General features: G+C 46.8%; 1 protein-coding gene across 8 annotated transcripts in view; it reads left to right on the top strand.

Moving 5' to 3' along the window:
* The window catches only part of SRF (serum response factor), a 100,908-nt gene that overhangs the window by 13,763 nt on the left and 63,560 nt on the right, over positions 1 to 23,585 (top strand). For 7 of the 8 annotated variants that reach the window (XM_053313049.1, XM_053313041.1, XM_053313025.1 and 4 more), the window contains exon 2: positions 15,639 to 15,905. In XM_053313049.1, coding sequence (XP_053169024.1) covers positions 15,639 to 15,905 — 267 coding nt within the window. Of the gene's footprint in view, positions 1 to 7,713; positions 8,012 to 15,638; positions 15,906 to 23,585 lie in introns of those variants that run through there. The other variant, XM_053313067.1, reaches the window with a different exon arrangement.

The raw sequence follows: 23,585 nt of genomic DNA, 5'->3' as shown, positions 1-23,585 counted from the left end.
CAGTTTAAAGTATTAAGCTGAAAATATAAAAACAAATCTGATTTAAAATATATAATATACAAACACAAAAATTGTACGTGGATAAACACACAGAAGCAGCAATAAAACAATCATGTAAAGGCCTAGATAAAAAGCCAAGATTTAACACGCTTTCTAAAAACTGTGATGGAATCCGAGGAGCGAATGACCACTGGGAGAGCATTCCAAAGCCTGAGGGCAGCAACAGAGAAGGCCCTGTCCCGCATGCACGACAACAGAGCCTCCCTCATTGTTGGCACCCGGAGCAGAGCCCCCTCAGATGATCTCGTCAAGTGGACAGCAACCCTTGGGAGTAGGCGGTCCCTCAGGTATCCCGGGCCCAAACCATTGAGGGCTTTAAAGCTCAAAACCAGCACCTTGAATTGGACCTGGAAACACTCTGGTAACCAGTGCAGCTCTTTCAAAATAGGTGTGATATGATCACACCGGGCAGCTCCAGATAGAACCCTAGCTGCCGCATTTTGTACAAACTGCAGTTTCCGGATATTGTTCAAGGGCAGCCCCACGTAGAGCGTATTACAGTAATCCAGCCGTGATGTGACTAAGGCATGGGTAACTTTGTCAAGTACCAGGCATATAACTCCAAATGATCGCAGATAATTTCTTCCTTTACCCAACTCCATTTCCTTGGGCCTATGTTTAGACTGTAAACTGCTCAGGACAGGGACCTGTCATCTGATTTTCTGTAATGCACCATATGTGTAGTTAGTGCTCTATAAATAACAGTAGCTGCTTTATCATTATTATCATTATTTTATTAGACATGATAGCTAGATAGAACTTCAGTGCTATACTTCTCAGTACTGGCCGCTACTGTTGGAATGGACATGGGCTCCTAGACTAGATGGCCCTCTGGTCTGTTCCAACAGGGCTTTTCTTATCTCCTTAGATCCAGCTGAGCACTGGCTGGACAGTTTCTTAGCAGCAAGATCTTGCCAATTAATGCCTTGATGGGTTGCTTTTCTGCTCCCTGACCTTGTCAGTGGTGCTGGGGAGGTAAAGGGCATCTGCAAGCCGGCCGCTCTGCTTGGGAGGTTGGCGTGGGCTTTGAGGGAGGTCAGGCCGAGGTGCCTGCCTTGCTGATGACTTTGGCTAGCATTCTGAAAGCTTTACTGACTCCCGTTTCCTCTTGCTGAATGACAGTCTGTGTTGAACTGTCAATTGTAGTGTATTTCCCATGTTCCTCCTGTCATTGTTCTTGGCCTCAAGACAAAAGGCCCACAGTCAGGGACTTGGGATGAGAATAGAGCCGGTGTCGGGCTCGGGAGAGATTTATTGTTGGATCTGGCTTGGAACTGCTTGGTGGGTGAGCGGGGAAGCTGGTGGATAGGCAGCTTCTACGACTGCCTGTGCACAAGCCAAGCTAGCCCGCAGAAAGGTGTGTGTTAATTGCTTCTTTAAATCGTAGGCCTCTTTGCAGTGAGATTAGGGACACAGAAAGCAGCCTTATACCATTGGTCCATCTAGTTCAGTACACCAGGCCTGCTCAACTTAGGCCCCCCCCCCACCTGTTTTTAGATTAAAGGTAAAGTTGTGCCGTCGAGTCATTGTCTACACCTGGCGACCACAGAGTCCTGTGGTTGTCTTTGGTGGAATACAGGAGGGGTTTACCATTGCCATCTCCTGTGCAGTATGAGGTGATGCCTTTCTGCTCCACAGAGGAGGTTGCTGCTGTCTAAAGGTACTGTGTTGTGGCTTGACTCTCTTTAAGGGGAAGGGAGAAGACTCCTCTTGGAGTGCAGTTTACAGGCACTCTGGGAATCCGTGTTAGAGGGAACACTGCCCCATGTATATACTTTGGGCAAAATCCTTTGGAATGTAAATCCTTTGGGCTTTACAATGTCATCTTTAAGTCTATGAAAAGCCATTGTGTTTTATGGCCTTAAAATATATTCCTGTGTTTAAGAGCAAATACAGGTGGTATTTGGGCACTTTTGTAGTACAGGCTGTGGGCCTCCCTCCCTCAGGAAGCTCATTTGTGCCCTACCCCTATTTTTATTTTTTTTGGCATTCCAAAGCAGTGTTAAGACCTCATTTTGCTCTGTGTTTGGTCTCCTTTTTGCTTCTATGCTGCTGTGTGTCTGTCTTGGTGGTTGGATTTTATCCGCAGTTGTCTGATTTCATCCTAGATAGTGGGTTGTATTCCAAAGCACACCTCAGGAAGACAGGAAGTAGGTTTCAAAGCTGTAGCTCATATCCGGTAGTTAGGTAGGCGGAGCTCAATCCTCCAGTTCTGTTCCTGTCTCGCCTCAGGCAACGTCACTTTTGAGAAAGAGCTCCATATGTTTTCTACACAGGCTTGTGTTTCTTGTTTTCTCTCTCTGCCTTTTACCCCCCCCTTTTTTCCCCCCATTGTGCAAGGGTGGGAAGGGAGTCCTTTGTTTTATTTAGCTAAATTCTAAACTTCTTTGAGTTGTTGATTCAGTCCATTGAATTCCTTATTTTCAGTTTCATTTTTTCCTTGTTTGGGCTACCCCACCAGACTACTTATGGACCCTTATGGCTCCTTATGGCTCATGCTGAGGATTTCTTGGGGGGGTTCCCTCTCGAAGGGAACCCCCCCCCGAACCAAAAACAGCTCCTCTGAAGGAGAAACCCGTGAACCCTCACGTGGTGCCAAGTGCTTGCATTCCCCGCCACTGCCCGACACGGGCAGCGTTCCTCTTCCCGCTTCCTCTGCTCTTATTCCCTGCATGCTGGGGAACATCAGATTGGCTGCAGAGGAAGAGGCTTCTCCCAGGAAGACGCATAAGAAGTCCAAGCGTTTGAAGGGAGAGGGAACTAAGCCCTCCAAGAAGCAGAGGTCCTCCTAAGAGAGGCAGAGACGCCATAAAAAGAAAATAAAACCCCTGGTCGCGTGCCTCAGCGAATGCCTGCTGCTGCAGGCAGTATGCCAGCAATGCCTTCCTCGGCGTCTCCCGTCTGCCCTGCTTCATGTACAGGAAGGGGCTATGGCCATGGCTACGGGGACGGGTGACCTGTGTGCGCCCGCAATTGAATCTCCTGGCAATCAACAGGGGGAGGGGGAACCCGGTCCTCTGGTCATTTCCCCCTCAGCCCAGCCAGCAACGCCGAGCACAACAGCCCCAGTTCGTCTCCTACCAGGACCGGTCAGGAACTACTGCAAATTTCCAACAGAGGACGTGAGTATCCCCCCCCACCCCCCCCACACACCCTGGGCTGCAAAATATGCAATCTGCCCCTGAGTTTCAAGTGTGGCTTAAGGATTTTATTAGAACAGAACTCTCTTCTATTCCTAACTTGCCACAAAGGGGAACTTCACAGCTAATTAAGCCTATCTTTCTTTCCTCTTCACCAGGGTCTAGCCCAAGCAGAGGAGTTATCTCTCCTAATGAGCATGGCCAATTCCTTCCAAGGCCTCCTAGGAAATGCAGATCAAAGAGGCTGGCATGTCCTTCACCTTCCTCGTCCCCATCTTCCTGAGAGGAGGATCCTGCCCCTCCAAGAGACATCTCCCCCCCAGCACCTATTCCTTTACTCCTCCCCCCCCCCCAGCGATCTGTCCCTGCAGCTACCCTTCCTAACCAGCCTCCACCTCCCTCTAATGACACCTCATCCTCCACCACCACGGAGGAGGGTGAACTCTCACAGGAGGAATCCCCTTCGCAACAGGCCAGCTCATTCAGGCTTTTTCAGCTGGCTGATTTTGAGGTTCTGTTGGCAAAAGCACAGTGGCTGGCATTGCTCAGCCACAACCAGGCTTTGACCAGGTAGTTTTTCCTCCCACATCAGTCTCTTCTCCATCTGTGCCTTTCCCCCTGCTCTTCAGAGATGCCATGCTTTCTGAGTGAAAAGTATCTTCTGCTCCCAAACCAACCACTCCATATCCAAAAAAGCTGTATGCTCTTCCTGGTGATGATATGACCTTGTTAATCTCTCCTATTGTAGATGCTCCCATGGCACAATTGGTCTCTGGAACACTCATGAATAAGGACAGAGACAAACAACTTAAAATCCCTGAGGACAAGAAATGTGATTTCCTCCTCCACAAAGTCCATGAGGGCACGGCAACTGTCATCAAAGCAGCCACCACCAACTCAATTTTCGCGTGGGCTTATGGGCAAAAGAGTTGATACAACTCATCCCCCCAGAGAACAAGCAGCTTAGACAGGGCATCAACAAACTAGTCAAAGCTGCGTCCTTCATGGCTGATTCTAGTCTGCATTGCATTCAGCACGCCTCCAGATCCATGGCTGCAGGTGTGGCAGTGTGGAGATGCCTTTGGCTAAAGAACTGGAAGGTAGACCACAAATCCAAGCTAAACTTGGCTTCCTCTCTCTTCTCGGGGGCTAAACCTTTTGGGGACTCCTTGGAACCCGTCTTAGTTGAGACTAGGGATAAGAAAAAGGCTATGCCTGTATCCCGCAGGGACTATACCCAGCTGAGTAGGTTCTTTCAGAGTTCCTTTCGTCCCTATAGATCCTTCCAGAGACCTGCCTTCAACCCTTCCAGAGACTACCATCTGTTCAACAACAATTTCAGAATCTCTTGGTGACCACAGGGCCAACAGCAGCGATTCAGAGGAAACAACACGAACCAAACCCCTAGACAACCTTTCAGACCATGATTCCAACAGGGAAGAAAACAATGACTCCTTACCCGTTGGAGGCCGGCTCCGTTTCTTCTCAACATCTTGGAGCCATTCTACATCAGATGCATGGGTGCTGGATACCGTCTCCTCGCTTGGAATTCACCTCATATCCGCAAGACTCCCACAAACGCACCCCCACATCCAAGAATCCAACAAAAATGTGGAAGATATCTCAGGCAGTACAACATCTGATTCCTGGTTCCCAACTATTCCTCGTTCCCAAAAAGGACAGTTTATGGCAGCCGGTCCTAGATCTCAAGCGCCTAAACCGTTACATTTGGAAGAGAACCTTCAGGATGGAATCCCTTTGCATCATCAAGGAAGCGGTGCACAACAGGGAGTTCCTGGCTTCCATAGACCTGTCAGAGGTGTATCTTCATATATCCATTCACCTGTTCCACTGCAGATTCTTTTGCTTTCAAATACAGGACCAGCACTATCAGTAGAAGGTGATGCTGTTCAGCTTGTCTTCAGCCCCAAGAGTTTTCACCAAGCTCATGGTGGCCCTAATTGCCTGGATGAGGGTAGAGGCGCTACATGTACACCAATAGCTAGACGATCTGCTTATCCTCTCCTCGTCCCTCCTCTAAGCTCATCAGGATGTGAGAAGAACCCTACAGCTTCTGGAGTCACATGGCTTCGTAGTCAACAGGCAAAAGAGCAACCTGGTACCCTCTCAATCTCTACAACACCTGGGAGCCCTCTTCAACAACCTTCAGGGCACAATCTCCTTGACAACTGATCACAGCGAAAAGATTGCAGCACGAATCCTGCTGCTCCTGACCAGGTGAAGGGTGGACATCATCCTGGTGCTGCTGCTAGGGTCAATGATATCCTGTGTGGAATGCATCTCCTGGGCACGTTGGCACTCCCACCCACTACAATGGCTTCTTCTTGCATTCCAAGAACTCATAACTTCCAGAACCCACAAGACGATAGTAGTCACCTCGGAGGTCCTTCACTCCCTGAGCTGGTGGGTGTCGCCAGCCATTCTTCGGAGCCTGCTATTCTCTCCTCACAGGATCGTCGTGACCACAGATGCAAGCCTTACGGGATGGGGGAGCACATTGCCTTCAGCAACCGGCCCAGGTAACTTGGTCATACAGAGAGACCTTGCTGAGTATCAGCCTGCTCAAACTAAGAGCCATTCGTCTCGCCCTCAGCCACTTCCTGCACCTGATAAGGGACCAACATGTACATGGACACGGACCTCATCTGCACGGACAATATAGCAGCAAAAGTGCACGTTGTGAATCAAGGGGGCACCAGATCTTGCTCCATGATGAGGGAATCCACACTTCTGTTCACTTGGGCAGAAAAACATCCAGCATCCATCACAGTGGAATATTTCAGCGGGATGAGCAATCTGATGGCGGACTGGCTCAGTCATCGGACCATAGACCTGGCAGAATGTCCCTACACACGGAGGCCTTCTAGCAGATTACGAAAGTGTTCAAGACTCCAGTTGTGGACCTCTTCGCCTCCCAATCCAATCATCAACTTGACAGGTTTTTCACCAGGTTCCACTCACCACTAGCTGAGGCCACAGACGCACTCATAGCAACATGGCCCCCCTGTTCTCCTATACACCTTCCCACCGATAGCCAGAGTCCTGCAGAAGATGGTCATAGAAGGGCAAACGTAATCCTCACCACCCCACACTGGCCCAGGAGACGGTGGCTTGTGGACCTAGTCTCCCTATCCCCCAGGGACCATGGCCCCTTTCTTGTCGCCAGGATCTGCTGCTCCAGGGTCCCGTACTACATCCAGACCCAGATTGGCTCCAGCTATGCACCTGGAGGTTGAATGCACCTCCTAAGACGGGCGGAGTATACAGTTGTGGTGCAAAATACCATTCTGGCGTCAAGGAGACCTTCCACTAACAGAATTTATCAAGCCACATGGTCAGCCTTTTCCAGATGGGCACGCAGGAAATACTTCTCTCCCGTCACTGCAGGAATCCCTGAAGTCTTTTCATTCCTCCAGGAGGGCATAGGAATGGGATTCTGCCCCAACACCCTTCGCAGACAAGTTTCAGCTCTCGCGTTGATTCTGGATTTGACATCCCATGGCTCTTCCATGCTACATCCTCACCTCAGATGCTTTCTGAAGGGGGCCAGCAACCTCATCCCTCCTCCGATACACAGATTTCCATCCTGGGATCTCAACAAGGTGTTAAACGCTCTCACTTGAGACCCCTTTGAACACCTAGGATCAGTTCGTTTTGAAGAATCTCTTCTACAAGGTTCTCTTTCTAGTGGAAATAACATCTGCACACAGTCTCCGAATTGGGAGCCTTATCAGCCCACAAGGAACTTTGATCTTTCACTGAAGAGGCAGTTATCCTGCGCCTAGATCCCACGTTCATTTCTAAGATCAATTCCTCCTTCCACAGGTCCCAGGACGTGGTTCTCCCATCCTTCTGTCCAAACCCTACACATCCTAAAGAGAAGGCTTGGCACACACTGGATGTATGCAGGGCGCTACAAATGTACCTGAAACGTACCAAAGCACATTGCAACTCTGACGCTCTGTTCATTTCCTTTCACCCTACTTATCCCAAGGGGCATCACTGCTCACTCTACCCACAGTGCCAGTACATCAGCTTCATTCTCAGCTGACGGCCCACTTCAGGTCATCTGTAAAGTGGCTGCTTGGGCCTCCATCTCTCCATTTATCAAGCATAATAACGTCTCGTCCTTCCATGACGATCAAGCGGCCATGCCTCACACAGTCGTACAACAGGTACCGTGTTTCCCCGAAAATAAGACAGTGTCTTATATTAATTTTAGCCCCCCAAAATGCACTCGGGCAATTAGCGATACATCAGAAATTACTGCTAGGTCTTACTTTCGGGGAAACAGGGTAGTTTAACCATCCACTTGTCCCTCCCTATTCTCTTCTACTGCTTGGGCGTCTCCCACTATCTAGGATGAAATCAGACAACTGCAGAAAAAGAAACATTGGTCTTACCTGAAGAGTTCTTTTTCGCAGTGTCTAATTTCATCTGCCCCTTCCGCAGACGTTGTTTGTTTCTTCTAATGGATTGGGCTGCAATTGTGGTAGGTGGCAACTCCCCAGAGTGACAGCAATGATCTCCTCTGTTTTTTGACTTCTTTCTTCCATGTGACATCTATTCTCTGCCTGTTTCTAGTACCCCCCTCTCTCTAGTACCTTAACTTTTGCATTTTAGCACATATGGTTGCCTGGCTCAACAGTCCGGAACTGGAGGATTGGGCTCCGCCTACCTAACTACCGGATATGAGCTACAGCTTTGAAACCTACTTCCTGAGGCATGATTTGGAATACAACCCACTATCTAGGATGAAATCATACACTGAGAAAAAGAACCCTTCACAGGTAAGACCAATGTTTTTTTAAAATATATTTATTTGTTTGTTGTTTTATTGGCAGTTTGACTACTTTTTGTGCTCTTAAAAGTTGAGCATTGTAAGCTGCTTTGGGGCTGAAGCTTAGGTGAGGTGTCGGTATTCTACTCAATACACATCTGCAGTTGGGGAAGAGAGGATTCTTTTCAGACTCCCTATCTCAGCAGGGAAATGCTTGACTAACAAGCAGAAGGTTGCGGGTTCGAATCCCCACTGGTATGTCTTCCAGACTTGGGGCAGTTACATTCATAGGTCTTCTAGCACAGACCTCAGCATACTTTCGTTGACTCTAGGAGCCAGTCCCAACCTTTAGGAGCCAGCCTGCCCTCTCCTCTGTGGGGTAGGGCAGGCTTACTGCTTGCCACCAGTGATGCCTTGTGCTAGGCTTTAGCAAATTTTATCTGGTTTTTGGAGCCAACCCCAAAATTTAGGAGCCAGACAATGGCCACTTGACAAAATTACCGGACTTAGTGACAGATGTTGTAGGACGGAGAGGGTAAATGGGCTCTTCTTAATCGCCTTTACAAGCAGCATAAAGGTAAAGTGTGCCGTCAAATTGATTTCAACTCCTGGTGCCCACAGAGCCCTGTGGTTTACTTTTCGTAGAATACACGAGGGGTTTATCATAAATGAGCCAGTGGTTTGACTTGGGACAAGGCAGCTTCCAGTGTATGTATGCATTCCCTCTTGTAGGCAGGAGGAAACACAGTTAATAGTAAATTTATCATCTCATGTTCTTAATGATGCAGAAAAATCCATTCTCAATTTTCATTTGTCTTTCATTTGTACCCATCCTACGGTACAATGCGTTTTGCACAAGAATAAGTGTGTTCAAACTCATCAGACAAATCAAGCTAAAAGAACATCACAAGATTGTTTTGGACTGAAATCTGTTTCCATGCCACATTCACAAAATCCACAAATTAGTACTTTTGAGGAAAGTGGTCCTGAGAGATATTGCTAAATTAGAACAGAAGAGCCTCAAGAGAGGGCATAACCTCACATCAGAAGAGAAATTAGCTGAATCATCTTTAGAGACCAATCCCAACCTAATAATCAAACCTGCAGATAAAGGGGGTGCTGTTGTGGGAGGTTGATTATTTGACTGAGGTATACTGTCAATTAAATGATGCCAATTGTTATAGACTGATGGGACATTCCACCTTGTGGGAGGGGTCACATTCCTGAGGAGAGTCAGGTTTCCACTGAATCTTGAATACAAGGCTCAGACCAGTGGAGCTTTGCTAACGGGTTTGTAAACAGATAACGAAGGTGTTTAGCGGGGGGTTGGCGGGAAACTCTGGAGAGGCACACAAGTGGTCCCCCTTCATCACAGAGACACCCAGCGTAAGAATAAGGTGAGTACTACCTGACATTTGTAAGTTTCTTGGACAAGCTTAAAATGTTTAATTAGCTGACAACTGCACCAAGTACATACTTCAGGTGAACAAGCCCTATATATTCTAAATAGCCAATCAAACCAGTTACGCCAGCAGGGGAGGGGGTACTTCCCAGTGTATTGCACCAAGTGTTGCATGCATGACTGTCTGCCTGAGGGGCAGAAGTCCTGAGTGTGCACTTGATGCAAAGAGCTCTTGGCTCTCAGGGAACAAGTTGGTTCCCTTGAAGCCAAGGTGGCTGACATGGAGAAGATCAGGGAGGCAGAGAGGTGTGTGGATGAGATCCTTGGGGCATCCCACTTACAGGCTGGCGGCACTTCTGCTGTCATGGAGGGTGAAGGTCTCTGAGGACGAGGGAAGCACTTGCTTAGCAGGGATCCCTTCCTTGGGTGATATGACCATGTCCTCTTGCACAGAGGATACTCCTCCAGGGAGTGGGGGCCTCCTAGTAGTGGGTGATTCGATCATTAGGGGCATAGAGGGATGGGTCTGTGACCCACGGGTATACCACACAGTGACTTGCCTGCCTGGTGCGAAGGCTGTGAACGTCACGCTGCATCTAGGTCTATAAAATCATACATGGTGTGGAGAATGTGGATAGAGATAAATTCTTCCTCTCACATAACACTAGAACCAGGGGTCATCCCAGGAAATTGATTGCCGGGAAATTTAGGACCAGCAAACGGAAGGATTTTTTCACACAACGCATCATCAACTTGTGGAATTTTCTGCCACGAGATGTGGCGACGGCCAACAACCCAGATGGCTTTAAGAGGGGTTTGGATAACTTCATGGAGGAGAGGTCTATCAACGGCTACTAGTTAGAGGGCTACAGGCCACCTCCAGCCTCAAAGGCAGGATGCCTCTGAATACCAGTTGCAGGGGAATAACAGCAAGAGAGAGGGCATGTCCTCAATTCCTGCCTATAGGCTTCCAGCGGCATCTGGTGGGCCACTGTGTGAAACAGGATGATGGACTAGATGGGCCTTGGGCCTGATCTAGTGGGGTTGTTCTTATGTTCTTAGGTAGGCTGTGCTGGGGAAGAGCCAGCTGTCGTGGTGCATGTTGGCACCAGCGATGTTGGGAAATGCTATCGGGTGTTCCTGGAAGCCAGATTTAGGCTGCTAGGCAGCATACTGAAGTCCAGGACCCCCAGGGTAGCGTTGTGCTACAGTGCTACCTGTTCCACATGCAGGGCCGGCGAGCCTGACGGAGCGGGGTGGTCTCAATGAGTGGATGAGACGGTGGTGCTGGGAGGACGGGTTTAGATTCGTTAGGCACTGGGATACATTTTGGCGCAAGAGAAGCCTGTACAAAAGGGAAAGGCTCCACTTGAACCAAGGTGGAACTAGACGGCTGGCCCTTAAAATCAAAAAGGTCGCAGACCAGCTTTTAAAATGACGCCTGGGGAATTGCCGACAGGAACTGGGAGGTATCTGGTTCGGCCAGCAAATCCCCTAAGGTGCGGGGTTGTACAGGTTCTGGATAAACCAAAAGGGGACAGTGTAGAGCCAGGAGTTGAGTAGAAGGAAACACATGATAGCTTGCCAAATAAGGCAAAGGCTGGTAAGGGGGATAGCACACACCAACAACAGGTGATGGACATGGCTTATAGGTGTCTATATACCAATGCCAGAAGCCTCTGAATGAAGATGGGTGAGCTGGAGTGCTTGGTTACTAGCGAAAACATAGATATAGTGGATGTAACGGAAACCTGGTGGAATGGTGAGAACCAGTGGGACACGGTTGTTCCTGGATATAAACTCTACAGAAGGGACAGGGAGGGGAGGATTGGGGGAGGAGTTGCACTGTATATCAAATAAGGGATAGATTCCAACAAGCTATAGTAAACCTAGGTGGACTGAAGTCCTCCACAGAATCATTATGGACAACATTAGGAGGACTGAAAGGGAATGTGTTACTAGGCACGTGCTAGGCACCCTCCAGATCACAATGCTGAGAATGACCTGGAGTTGGAGAAGCAAATAAGAGAAGCGTCAAAGTGCAGTAATAATGGGTGACTTTAACTACCCACACACAGACTGGGTAAATTCACATTCAGGTAATGAAAGAGAGGCCAAATTTCTAGACATGCTAAATAACTCTGCCTTAGAACAGTTAGTCGCAGAACCAACCAGAGAGATGGTGACTTTGGACTTAAGCCTGAGTGGTGCCCAGGACTTGGTGCGAGATGACAGAGTTGCAGAACCATTGTGTAGCAGTGACCATAGTGTGGTCCAGTTCAGTATGTATACAAGTGGAGAATTGTCAAGGAATACCAACACAGATGCGTTGGTGTTCAGAAGAGGAAACTTCTCAAAAATGAGGGGACTGGTAAAAATGAAGCTGAAAGGGAATGTCAGGAGGGTCAAATCACTCCAGAAAGTAGGGAACTTATTTAAAACCACAACACTAGAAGGTCAGTTGGAATGTATACCAAGGAGGAAAGGTACCTCCAAGTTCAAGAGAACGCCGGTGTGGCTAACAAGTAGATGCTATAAAATGCATGAAGACTTCCTTCAGAAAATGGAAGCCCTGCTCAGTTGAAGAGAACATAAACTTTGGCAAAGGAGATGCAAAGAGAGAGTTTGAGGAGCATATAGCTAGAAGTGTCAAGGAGAATAACAAACACTACTTTAAATATATTGGAAGTAGATAACCTGCCAGGGAGGCGGTTGGACCCTTAGATGATGAGGGCATGAAAGGGGTTATTAAGGAGGATAAGGAGATTGCAGAGAAACTGAGTGAGTTCTTTGCATCTGTCTTCACGGCAGAGGATACTGATGTTACTGTGTACAAAGAGGCCAATAACATATTGGTGAGAGGATACTGTAAACCTACAGACAGATTTTCCATCTCATACTCTGAAAGCTTTCACCCTAGACATACCAAAGATAACATTCCTTTGGGGCAGTTTTAAGTTTAAAAAGGAACTGTACAAGTAGTAATATTCTTAAAAAACAAAGGGAGACATATTCCTGGTGGTTAAAAACCAGGGTTTCCCCCCAACATATTATGGACTCGGCTGTGAGACGAACAGAAGGGATAGCTAGACACACATTGTTTGAAAACAAATCTTCTGTTACCCAGTCCAAATTGTTTTGGTCTATGGAGTTTAGCCCCCTAGCTAATTAGATTAAATAGATTATTAAGAGACATTGGCACATAGTCCAAGACCTCCCAGATTGTGATATACCACCGGAACCGGCTGTCGTAGAACATCAGATCTGAAGGACCATCTAGTTCATTCTGATATCAATTACATTACAATGCAGTATCCCAGTACCAGATTTTTAGGATATTATAGATGTGGCCAATGTTCCTGTTGTTTTCATTCTGTGCAAATTAAGCAATTTGTTAATCCTAATAATGGCAATTTGATCAGATTAAGATATTTCATGAATTGCCTTACATCACAATCAAGTCCATCTCTCATGTGCTTTTATACTGTTTATATTATAGGAACATTCACATTTCCTGGATTGATCCACTTCTAAAAATCATGCCAGGTCGATCAGAAGAGTATTATACTTCCTTCCTTCAGGCAGACCAGTATACAGCTGGGATAGCAACATTCTGGGAGCAGTTGATTAATTGTAATTGAGTGATCTGTCTCTATATGTTTTGATACTCTATTACCCAGTCTTGTTTTTGATTTTATTTTACTTTTCCATTTTATTTTATTTTATTGCTGATCACTGACTGTAATAAATGAATGCATTCACAAGTGGTCTACATTATTATTTGCCCTTGTTGACTCTTTTATGCGGGCCAAACCAGTGACCATTAAAAACCTGTATAATTGAACATAAAAGCAAAATCAGGACAGGCAATCCCCATTAATTGCACATTTTTTGGAGTTCAGTCAAGTGGTGGATGAGCTAAAGTTCTTTGCTATTGAAATTTTTTTCACTTCAAGTAAGAAACTTATAGATTCATCAGTTAAATTACTTCAACGGGAAGCCTTTTGGATTTTTAATTTAAATACTGTAGTCTGGACTTAATGAGAGATTGGAGTTTATATCATTTTTGTAATAAGATATTGTTACAAAATATCTGTAGAGGTCTTTTATACAATATTCAATATCGGGTAACACTTTTCAAGTATATTTCCCACAGCCATGTCAGTGTGTTTTAGCTTGCTATTGATAATATAAGTATCATATTCTATATCTTTCAAATGTATACCTTTCAGGGCCCTTTCTCCAAACTATATATTATCATGCTCCTAATTCCTGAGTTCTGTCATATGTGCAGCATGGCAAAACCAATGTGTTCAATATTTGTTTTAAGTAGTTTTGGGATTAGTACCTTCCATAGTCAGCACACCTTCAATCTCGAATTACAATTGATTGTTAGTAGGTATATAAGCCATGTTGAAAAGGCTGGTGTATGAGTAAGCTTTGCACCTACTTTTACAAGAGAAATTTGTAGAAGTAACAGAAGAGGTAGCATAACAGAAAGTTCCATACAAGTTGCTGAACTTTTTTGGTGGTTGTAATATAGTTTTTGACAAGGTTTTTAATTTCTGTCTTTATATCCCTTACTAAAGGTAAGGTTGTGCCCTTGAGTCGGTGTCGACTCCTGGCAACCACAGAGCCCTGTGGTTTTCTTTGGTAGAACACAGGAGGGGTTTACCATTGCTGCCTCACGCACAGTGTGAGATGATGCCTTTCAGCACCTTCCTATATCACTGCTGCCCAATATAGGTGTTTCCCATATTCTGGGAAACATACCCGTGGGGATTCGAACCAGCAACATCTTGCTTGCTAGGCAAGTCATTTCCTCGCTGTGCTAGAGTGTTTTTCCAACTCTAATATCTCTTTACCTTTGGGAGAGAGACAAGAATATGTTTTCATCACATTTGGTAATATAACCGAGACTTGCGTTTTGGGCAGTATACAAATATGTTAAATAATAAACAAATAAATTAAATAAAATAACCAGTCAATTGTAAGTTTTGCTTAAACTTCTTGCTTAATTGATCAGTATGTTAATGGGTAAAAGCATCCCTTGGGGGAATACATTGTAGTAGTAGTACTTTATTACAGCCAATGGCCACTCAATACAACAAAACCACACACAAAACTACACGTCACTTCAGAAACATCAAAAGAAACTGCATTAGAAACAGGGAATATATTGGGGAGGTATGCTTCTTGAAGTATGTTAGAGTTTTATATAATGACTGAGTTTCATTTCTTAGAAGATCAAGACATTTGAGTGTGCTGACCAATTTCAATTTACAAGATCTATGTCCACTGGCATTTGACAAAGAAGCATCTTGAAACAGAGGTCACTGGGTCACCATAGTGTGGACTTCTTCACCCATATTTTTCACCTTATGGACTCCATTACTCTATTTTGACACATCGTTTGTGGACTTTATCATCCATGTGTTCATTTCTACTATGGATTCCATTGTTTGTTGTTGAAGTACAATTGTGCTTTCTTTATTCATAAACTGACCCATATTGAATACATTTTCTAACATACGGTAGTAACTCTCTCATTAAAGTGTGCAGTCGAGTCGGTGTCGACTCCTGGCGACCACAGAGCCCTGTGGTTGTCTTTGGTAGAATACAGGAGGGGTTTACCATTGCCTCCTCCCACGCAGTATGAGATGATGCCTTTCAGCATCTTCCTATATCGCTGCTGCCTGATATAGGTGTTTCCCATAGACTGGGAACCATACCAGCGGGGATTCGAACTGTCAACCTCCGGCTTGCTAGTCAAGTCATTTCCCCGCTGCGCCATTAGGTGGCCTTTATTTGTATTGTGGTTATTCCTTTCTTCATTGGAAAGTTTGGTGGGAGATCTTTTTGGCTCTGTTTGTGAAAACCTGTTCAAGACCATGGAGAGCAGTGTTCCCTCTAACAGGTATTCCCACATGTTGACTAAAAGTCACAGAATCCCCAGCTGTAATGGCTTTTGCTTGGGGATTCTGGGAGTTGTAGTCAACAACATCTGGGAATCCCTGTTAGAGGGAACCCAGATGGAGAGCTGCTGCTAGTCAGAGTAGACAGTACTGAATGAGCCAGTGGTCTGACTCAGGTTAAGGCAGCTTCCAGTATATGTATGCAGTGTCCTGTTATGAGATACTACCAGCTGTTGTATTTCTCCCCACTGGCAGGATCTTGTGATGACCTGTGGCTAACTGTTGTTCCTTTTCCTCCCTCCCCTCTCTGTTTTTGTTAGGCCTATGAACTTTCCACCCTAACGGGCACTCAAGTGTTGCTGCTGGTGGCCAGTGAGACAGGCCACGTCTACACATTTGCCACACGGAAGCTGCAGCCCATGATCACCAGCGAGACGGGAAAAGCACTGATCCAGACATGCTTGAACTCTCCTGACTCCCCTCCTCGGTCAGACCCAACCACTGATCAGCGCATGAGTGCTACGGGCTTTGAGGAGACAGACCTCACTTATCAGGTGTCCGAGTCGGACAGCAGTGGAGAAACAAAGGTAAGCTCCTCCTCCCACCACCACCTTTTTTCCCTACCATGTCAGGTTGGGTGGATTATTCCTGTATGCCTCTGAGAAGGGAAGCTGCTGGAATCCTTGGCTTCTGTCTGGGAGTGGCTCGTGTGCTGTTTAGGTCTCCATATGCTTTAACTTGCACGGGTTACAAGTCCTTGGTCTCTGTGCATCCACAGTTGTAACTGGATGCCACATCAGCTCTGTGAACTTGCCTCCTAGACTTTCCTGCGGCAGGGGTTTTCAAACTTGGGTCCCCAGATGTTGTTGGACTACAAGTCCCATTGTTCGGCCATTATGGCTGGCGATGATTGAAATTGTAGTCCAACAACATCTTGGGGACCCAGGTTTGAGAACCCTTGCCCTACAACCATTAAAGTGAATTCTCATAGCCCAGTCAGCCTCATAAGCTTAGTTCTGTAAATAGCAGTTATAGGTGATTGGAGGCTGCTTGGCCCTTGTGTGATTGACTCACAGTGGGCTGGTAGAGGGAAGACCATTTTTCTTTGTAAGGTAAAGACAATTATGAATGTCATGGAGAGAGTGGATGTCAACAGTGTCCTACTTCTAAATTAAAAGTTGCATGCACATAGAAGGGAGGGAGGAGTTTCTGCCGATTTCTCCCCCCCTTTCTCTCCATGCCTCCTGAAAAGATCTTCCTGAGGGTCCCACAACTCTCAGGGACATATTTTGGGGAGGCAGGAGCAACTGCGAAGGCAGATTGCTGAAAACCGCCCTTCCCTCTGGGTGCATGTGGAAGTGTTCCCCACGAGCAGCTCCAAGTTGTTTGGCAACTGCTTCCTGTCCCCCCATTAGAACTTGAGGCCGCATGATGAAACTGGATTCAGGACAAACAAAAGGAAGCCGTTCTTAACAGGCACTTTCTCTCACTGCCACAAGACATGGAGATCACCCCTAACATTAGGTGGCTTTTCTTTTTTAAAAATAAAAAAAGTGTGCCAAAAGCTAGCTGAATGGATCTTCCATGTTCAGTGGTAACGTACTGAATACTATATGCTGGGGAGAAATCTCAGGGAAGAGGCCATCATCCGCTTATTGCCTGCCCGTAAGCTCCTAAAAGTGGCTGGTGGCTGCTGTCAGAATGTTGCACTCGAGGGTTGTTTGGTCAGATCTAGCAAGGCAGTAGGTACGATTTGTGCTGTAGGTATGAACAAGCAGTTAATCTGGACTTCTCTTGGTGAGGAGCGGTTTTCTCGAAATACGAGCAGACATCCACAGATCCACTTGCTGGCTTTTCACCGATGCGTGCCTCTAACTTTCTGGTGAGCAGGACACCCAGCGCCACACAGATCCCCTCCCCAGAGTCCTCATTTCCCCTGCCATTTTTGAGAAAGAAGGTCAGAAGCAGCAGGAATCCTTCCTGAGTAGAAGGAGAGGGCTCCCTCTTCTTCTTACCATCTCCATATCCCAGTGCAGATAACCGAAGACCCGCTTCTCGCCTAAGCCCTCTGCCGGAAAAGGATATGAGGGGAGAGAAGGGATTAGTGGCGACCACAAATAATGGCTGACTGGACCATTAGAGCTACGCCTAACTTTGTAGGTCCCTGAAGATGAGTCTCTTCTCTTTAGGTTTGGTAAATTGAGACTTGGGCGGCAGGAGGCCTGTGGGCTGAGTCTGCTTTGTGTGTTGGGGATTCATACAGCATCATTCCTGATTTGGGTTGTGTTCCCCCCCTCCCCCCACCTACTCTTCTCTGGGTCTTGAGTAGTTGCTCAGTGTCAACTGTGCTGGACGTCTGCCAGAATAGAAGGAGGGCTGTGCCTTCCCTTGCTGGCAGCAATGTGGTGGGCTTCTGTGCCGGTCTGGGGGTGGGAGGCAGCCTGACAGGTGCTGCTAATCGTCCCTGTGCCCTCGCTGAGCAGCTCTGCTCCTCGCTTATCTCTGCTTGGGCGTCTCTGTGCTCACACTCATTGATAAAAATTTGATTCTGCCTCCGTGGCCATATAAGGCCTGGTTTCCCTTCCCAGAGTCCCTGGCTGGGCCTCTCGCATTCCTTATAAGCTGCAGCTGTCTTTTGCTTTGGTGCTGTTTTGGAAGGGGGCAGGGAGGACATGGGGAATTGTAACACTTGGCTGAACAGACTATTCCTTCTCTCTCTCTCTCTCTCTCTCTCTGCCTCTTTCTCCAACCAGATTCTCTGCTGATTTAACTCTTGAATTTCTTTTCGGCAGCCCTGGCATTAGTAGGGTGGGGGACAGAGGCAGCTGACGGCACTGTCAATAATGCAGCAATTGCTTTCCTTGACCCTGAAGAAGCTGAAAAGTCTTGAGCTGATTCGTGTGACTTAATAATAACTCAGCAGCACTTGTTCCTTGTAACAGGGATTCTCAGATGTTGTTGACTACAACTCCCATCCTCCTCAGCTGCAATGGCCCTTGGCTGGGGATGGGTGGGAGTTGTAGTCAACAGCCGGGAATCCCTGTTACAGGGAACACTGCTCATCAGTTCTGCTCCATTTTTAGAAGTTTGCAAGTTCTTCACATAAGAGTCGGAAGGGACCTTGTAGGCCGCCTTGTTCAACCTCCTACTTGATAAAGGAAACCCAAGGTTGGAGCATGTCCAGCAGATGGCTGGCCAGCCTATGTTGGACGACTGCTGCCTGCAAGGGAAAGCCCACCTCCCCCTTAGCTAACAGGTTCCATTCTTTTAGCTATTCTTACTGTTTCCCCTAGCATTCAGTGCCTGTGTCTCAGTATTCCTTATAATAATCCTGCATTGTAGGTAGATGATAGAGGTGGTATCCCCCTGTGGTTGAGACTGAGGAAACAGCCGTTTGAGGCCATCTAGTGAGTGATGATGGAGGTGAAACTTACCCAAGGATTTGCTGGCTCATGCTCGTTGCCACAGTGCTGTACTTAATATTAACCTGCCTTCCTGGTAAGAAACTCAGAACAGTGTTGAAGACAACCCCCAACATAAGAACAGCCCTGCTGGATCAGGCCCAAGGCTCATCTAGTCCAGCATCCTGTTTTGCATAGTGGCCCACTGGATGCTGCTGGGAGCCACAGGCAGGAGTTGAGGGCATTTCCTCTCTCCTGCTGTTACTCCCCTGCAACTGGTACTCAGAGGCATCCTGCCTGTGGAGGTGGCCCACAGCTCTCTGACTAGTAGCCATTGATAGATCTCTCCTCCATGAAATTATCCAAACCCCTCTTAAAGCCATCCAGGTTGTTGGCTGTCACCACATCTTGTGTCAGAGAATTCCACAAGTTGATGATGCGTTGTGTGAAAAAATCCTTCCGTTTGCTGGTCCTAAATTTCCCGGCAATCAATTTCCTGGGATGACCCCTGGTTCTAGTGTTATGTGAGAGGGAGAAGAGTTTCTCTCTCTCCACTTTCTCCACACCATGCATGATTTTATAGACCTCTATCATGTCTCCCCGCAGTCGCCTTTTTTCTAAACTAAATAGCCCCAGGTGTTGTAGCCTTGCCACCCCCACACTCTTCCAAAAAAAAAAAAAAAAAAAAAATCCTTAGAATAACCCTGTGAGGTAGGCTGCTAGCCTGAGAATGGGTGACTAGCTATTTACTGGGTTTCATGGCTGAGGATGTGAACTCAGGCCTCCGTATTCTTCATCTGAGAGTTTACTCACTGCATTTGCTCTCCATTGCCAGGCCCGACAAATCCCAGGAACCCATGGCATCTTATCTATCAGTTAAACTTTTTATTATGATGGTAGACCAGCAAAACCAAGATATAGTTGTATGGCGTCTAGAAATCGAACACTGGCACCTTGACTAGGTTATTCAGAGGCAGAGTTATGTGATAAAGTATTTGTCCCAAGCAGCCCTCTTTCTATTATAAAGAGGAGCCTATTTAATCCTCCATCTCAACAGTGCCCTTCACTAAGTCTGGTAGCTTTGTCAAGTGTCCATTGTCTGACTCCTCGATCTAAAGAAAATTTGTCAAGCCCTGCTCCATTGCTGTCATGGATTTCTTATTTTGTAGCTTGCAGGGTGAGGTCATTGAAACTTCTGTAATGGCTTGTCTAGGTCATACAAACCTGTCTGTTGGCTTCTAGACCCCAGGATGAAGAGTACAGTGCAAAGCTATGAAGCAATGGGGGTTTGGCTGGAACAGCTTTGGACTAGAGCCCTGTTCATACATTGTGCTGTACATGGGTCCAGGTGTCCGTAGACTTCCGTGCTTTTGTGTAAGTGACTGTGTGCGCATTCATTTTAGAAGTGAACCTGAATACAGGCCCTCTAAAATTCAGGAGACACATCAGTACACGTCTGATCTATGTGCATTGAACGCAGTGTGTTAATTGGATCTCCAGATCTGAACATGCATTCACTGCTTGAGTATGGAGGAGATGGTTAGACAACCGTCTTTTGCAGTCCCACTAGTGATATTTTTAGTTGGAGTTGGTAGGAATTGAACCCAGAACCACACACATGGCACATACATGCTGCTATATCCTGGGTTTCAGAACTTGCATAGATGTGGTGCATTTGCAGAGGAAGGACCAGGTAGATGTTGGACCTTCCAGGAAAGCAGAGCTAACTGGGATAAGTAGCTAGGAAGTGTGAACCGGAGAACTCCTACCATTTATAGCATTTGTATTGTAGGTATTTAGGTGGCATGTGCTTGAGCAATCCATTGTGTGAACTTGGAAGTAAGTCCTGTTGTATTCAGTAGGGTTTGCTTCCAAGTAAGCATGCATAGGATTGCAGTCCTAACAGCTTAAAACCGTGAGTGAGGGACATGTTCCAGTCTGTGGGAGGGTGAAATTCCGTCTCTGGCTTTGTCTCACTGCATCCATTCAACCAGCTCACCTGGGCTCAGAGACTCCACCTCCCTTCCCCAAACCAGCCTATTGGGCTACAGTACATAACTTGCCATGGAAACGCTTTCCTCCAGTCACATTCGGGCACTCAAAATAACATAGCAACGGGAGAGCAGCTTAGCAACCGCACCGGCAGTGTGTGCTAAACCACGGAAGGTGGTGGGGGGGAGGGATGGAAAGTGAAAGGAGAAGGTTTTGAGCCAAACCTCAGGAGCATGCAAGCTACCATGAGGCTTGGGCTGGGGCTATAACTCAGTGGTCGGGTAGAGCATCTGTTTTGCATGTAGAAGGTCCCAAGTTGAATTCTTGGCAGTGTTCCCTCTAAGGTGCGTGCATGTACATGTGCTCACAAGTTTTTTGATGTCCGTTCAGTTAATTTTAGATCGCACTCAGGTTGAATGAAGAAGACCCCATTCTGGATGCACATGCACACTCACTGCCTTGCCGCTCATAACAAAACTCATTGCTCACACAAATGGTGGAAAAAAAGTAGAGAGAACACTGACCCTTGGACCTGCAGATAGGGCTGGGAAAGACTCCTGTCTGAAACTTTGGAGAGCTGCTGCCAGTCAATGAACACAACACTGAGTTAGATGGACCAGTGGTCTGACTCATTAGAAGTTAGCTTCCTAGATTCCTATGGCAATATTAACCACCATATATCACTCTTTCCCTGGTTAGATGGTGGTCTTTATGGTAGCAAGCATGACTTGTCCCCTTAGCTAAGCAGGGTCCACCCTGGTTGCATATGAATGGGAGACTAGAAGTGTGAGCACTGTCAGATATTCCCCTCAGGGGATGGGGCCGCTCTGGGAAGAGCATCTAGGTTCCACGTTCCCTCCCTAGCATCTCCAAGATAGGGCCGAGAGAGATTCCTGCCTGCAACCTTAGAGAAGCTGCTGCCAGTCTGTGTAGACAATACTGAGCTAGATGGACCAATGGTCTGACTCAGTATATGGCAGCTTCCTATGTTTCTGTGTAGATCCAGAGAGATAAAACGTGGGTAGGGATGGGAGCCTAGATGGCAATTTCTTTGTAAGGAGGCCAGTCTTGATCTTTCATTCAGCTGAGGTTGGTGAGGGGAGAGAAAATGATACTCCTTCTGAATCTTTATAATGGAAGCTTCCAAAAGGTCCCCAAAATTGCTATAAATGGGCACCCTAGCATGTGTGCACCTGGATATAGCTGGCACTCCATCACTGAAATTAGTTTCTCTGTATGTGTAAATGGAATGTCCCCTTGACATCTCTTGTCCTGTTGGAGGAGGCTTTTATCTCTTCCCACCAAAACACGCCTTGCCAAAAGCCCTATGCAATCAGCTCCTGAACTTGTGCTTGCTTTGCAGAGCTTGGCTTTAAGGATAATGATCAAATCTCAGGCCATGGGGAGAGGGCCGTAGCTCAATGGTGGAGCTTAAAATATACCTGTTAGTCAGATGAGCATAGCCATGCTTGATTTTCCTAGCAAGAAGGAGCAGACGAAGTAATTGATGAGCAATGTGTGCACAGGCAACATTGGAGTCTTTGGAATGTTAGTTAAATGTTACCAGGTGGGGAAAGGAAGATTAGAACCCATGGGACATTGTGAGGTGATTGGTGTAGCGGGGGAAAGGACCGAGGGATTACCATGTTACGAAGAGCTCAGATCATGAAGACGAGTCCTGGAGATCCCTCCTAGTCTGCTCTTTGTAGGAGCTTTATTTATTTATTTCTATACCGCCCTTCCAAAAATGGCTCAGGGCGGTTTACACAGAGAAATAATAAATACATAAGATGGCTCCTTGTCCCCAAAGGTCTCACAATCTGAAATGAAACATAAGACAGACACCAGCAGCAGTCACTGGAGGTACTGTGCTGGCGGTGGATAGGGCCAGTTACTCTCCCCTTGCTCAGTCAAGAGAATCACCATGTTAAAAGGTGCCTCTTTGCCAAGTTAGCAGTTGTTAACTTGTGCTTTTCTCCTAGAACCATGAGGACTAGAAATGGTGTTTGTAAAGTGAAAAAACTCTGGGTTGGTTATCAGATTACAGTATATTCCTTTCTGTAGCCCATGTATGGGGAGAGGCTATAGCTCAGTGGTAGTCTTCTTCTTTTCTTTAAACACTTTATATCCCGCTCTTCCTCCAAGAAGCCCAGAGCGGTGTACTACATACTTAGGTCTCTCTTCACAACAACCCTGTGAAATAGGTTAGGCTGAGAGAGAAGTGACTGGCCCAGAATCACCCAGCAAGTCTCATGGTTGAATGGGGATCTTGAACTCAGGTCTCCACTGTCCTAGTCCAGCACTCTAACCACTACACCATGCTGGCTCTTTAGGAAGCTGCCATATACTGAGTCAAGACCATTGGTCTATCTAGCTCAGTATTGTCTTCACAGACTGGCAGTGGCTTCTCCAAGGTTGCAGGCAGGAATCTCTCTCAGCCCTATCTTGGAGAAGCCAGGGAGGGAACTTGGAACCTTCCGCTCTTCCCAGAGTGGCTCCATCCCCTGAGGGGGATATCTTACAGTGCTCACACATCAAGTCTCCCATTCAAATGCAACCAGGGTGGACCCTGCTTAGCTAAGGGGACAAGTCATGCTTGCTACCACAAGACCAGCTCTCCTCTCCTCTTTGCATGCAGAAGATCTCAGGTTCGATCTCTCGCATCCTTGGGTAGGATTGGGGGAAATCCCTGTTTGCAACTGACTGGCGGCAGCTTTTCCAGAGCGCCGGACAATACTGAGCTAAATAAACAAATGCTCTGATCTGGCATAAGGTGACTTCATGTGTTAATAGCAAAGGGGGCTGATGTCTGTGTCAGGACAGAACAGAGCAGGGTGGCCAGTCTGAGTCTCTCCAGTTGTTGTAGGACTACAA

The sequence above is a fragment of the Hemicordylus capensis genome, chromosome 1 (assembly GCF_027244095.1).
Source record: "Hemicordylus capensis ecotype Gifberg chromosome 1, rHemCap1.1.pri, whole genome shotgun sequence".
Lineage (NCBI taxonomy): Eukaryota > Metazoa > Chordata > Lepidosauria > Squamata > Cordylidae > Hemicordylus > Hemicordylus capensis.
The sequence above is the reverse complement of the archived record's forward strand: the minus strand, read 5'-3'. Positions and strand labels throughout refer to the sequence as shown.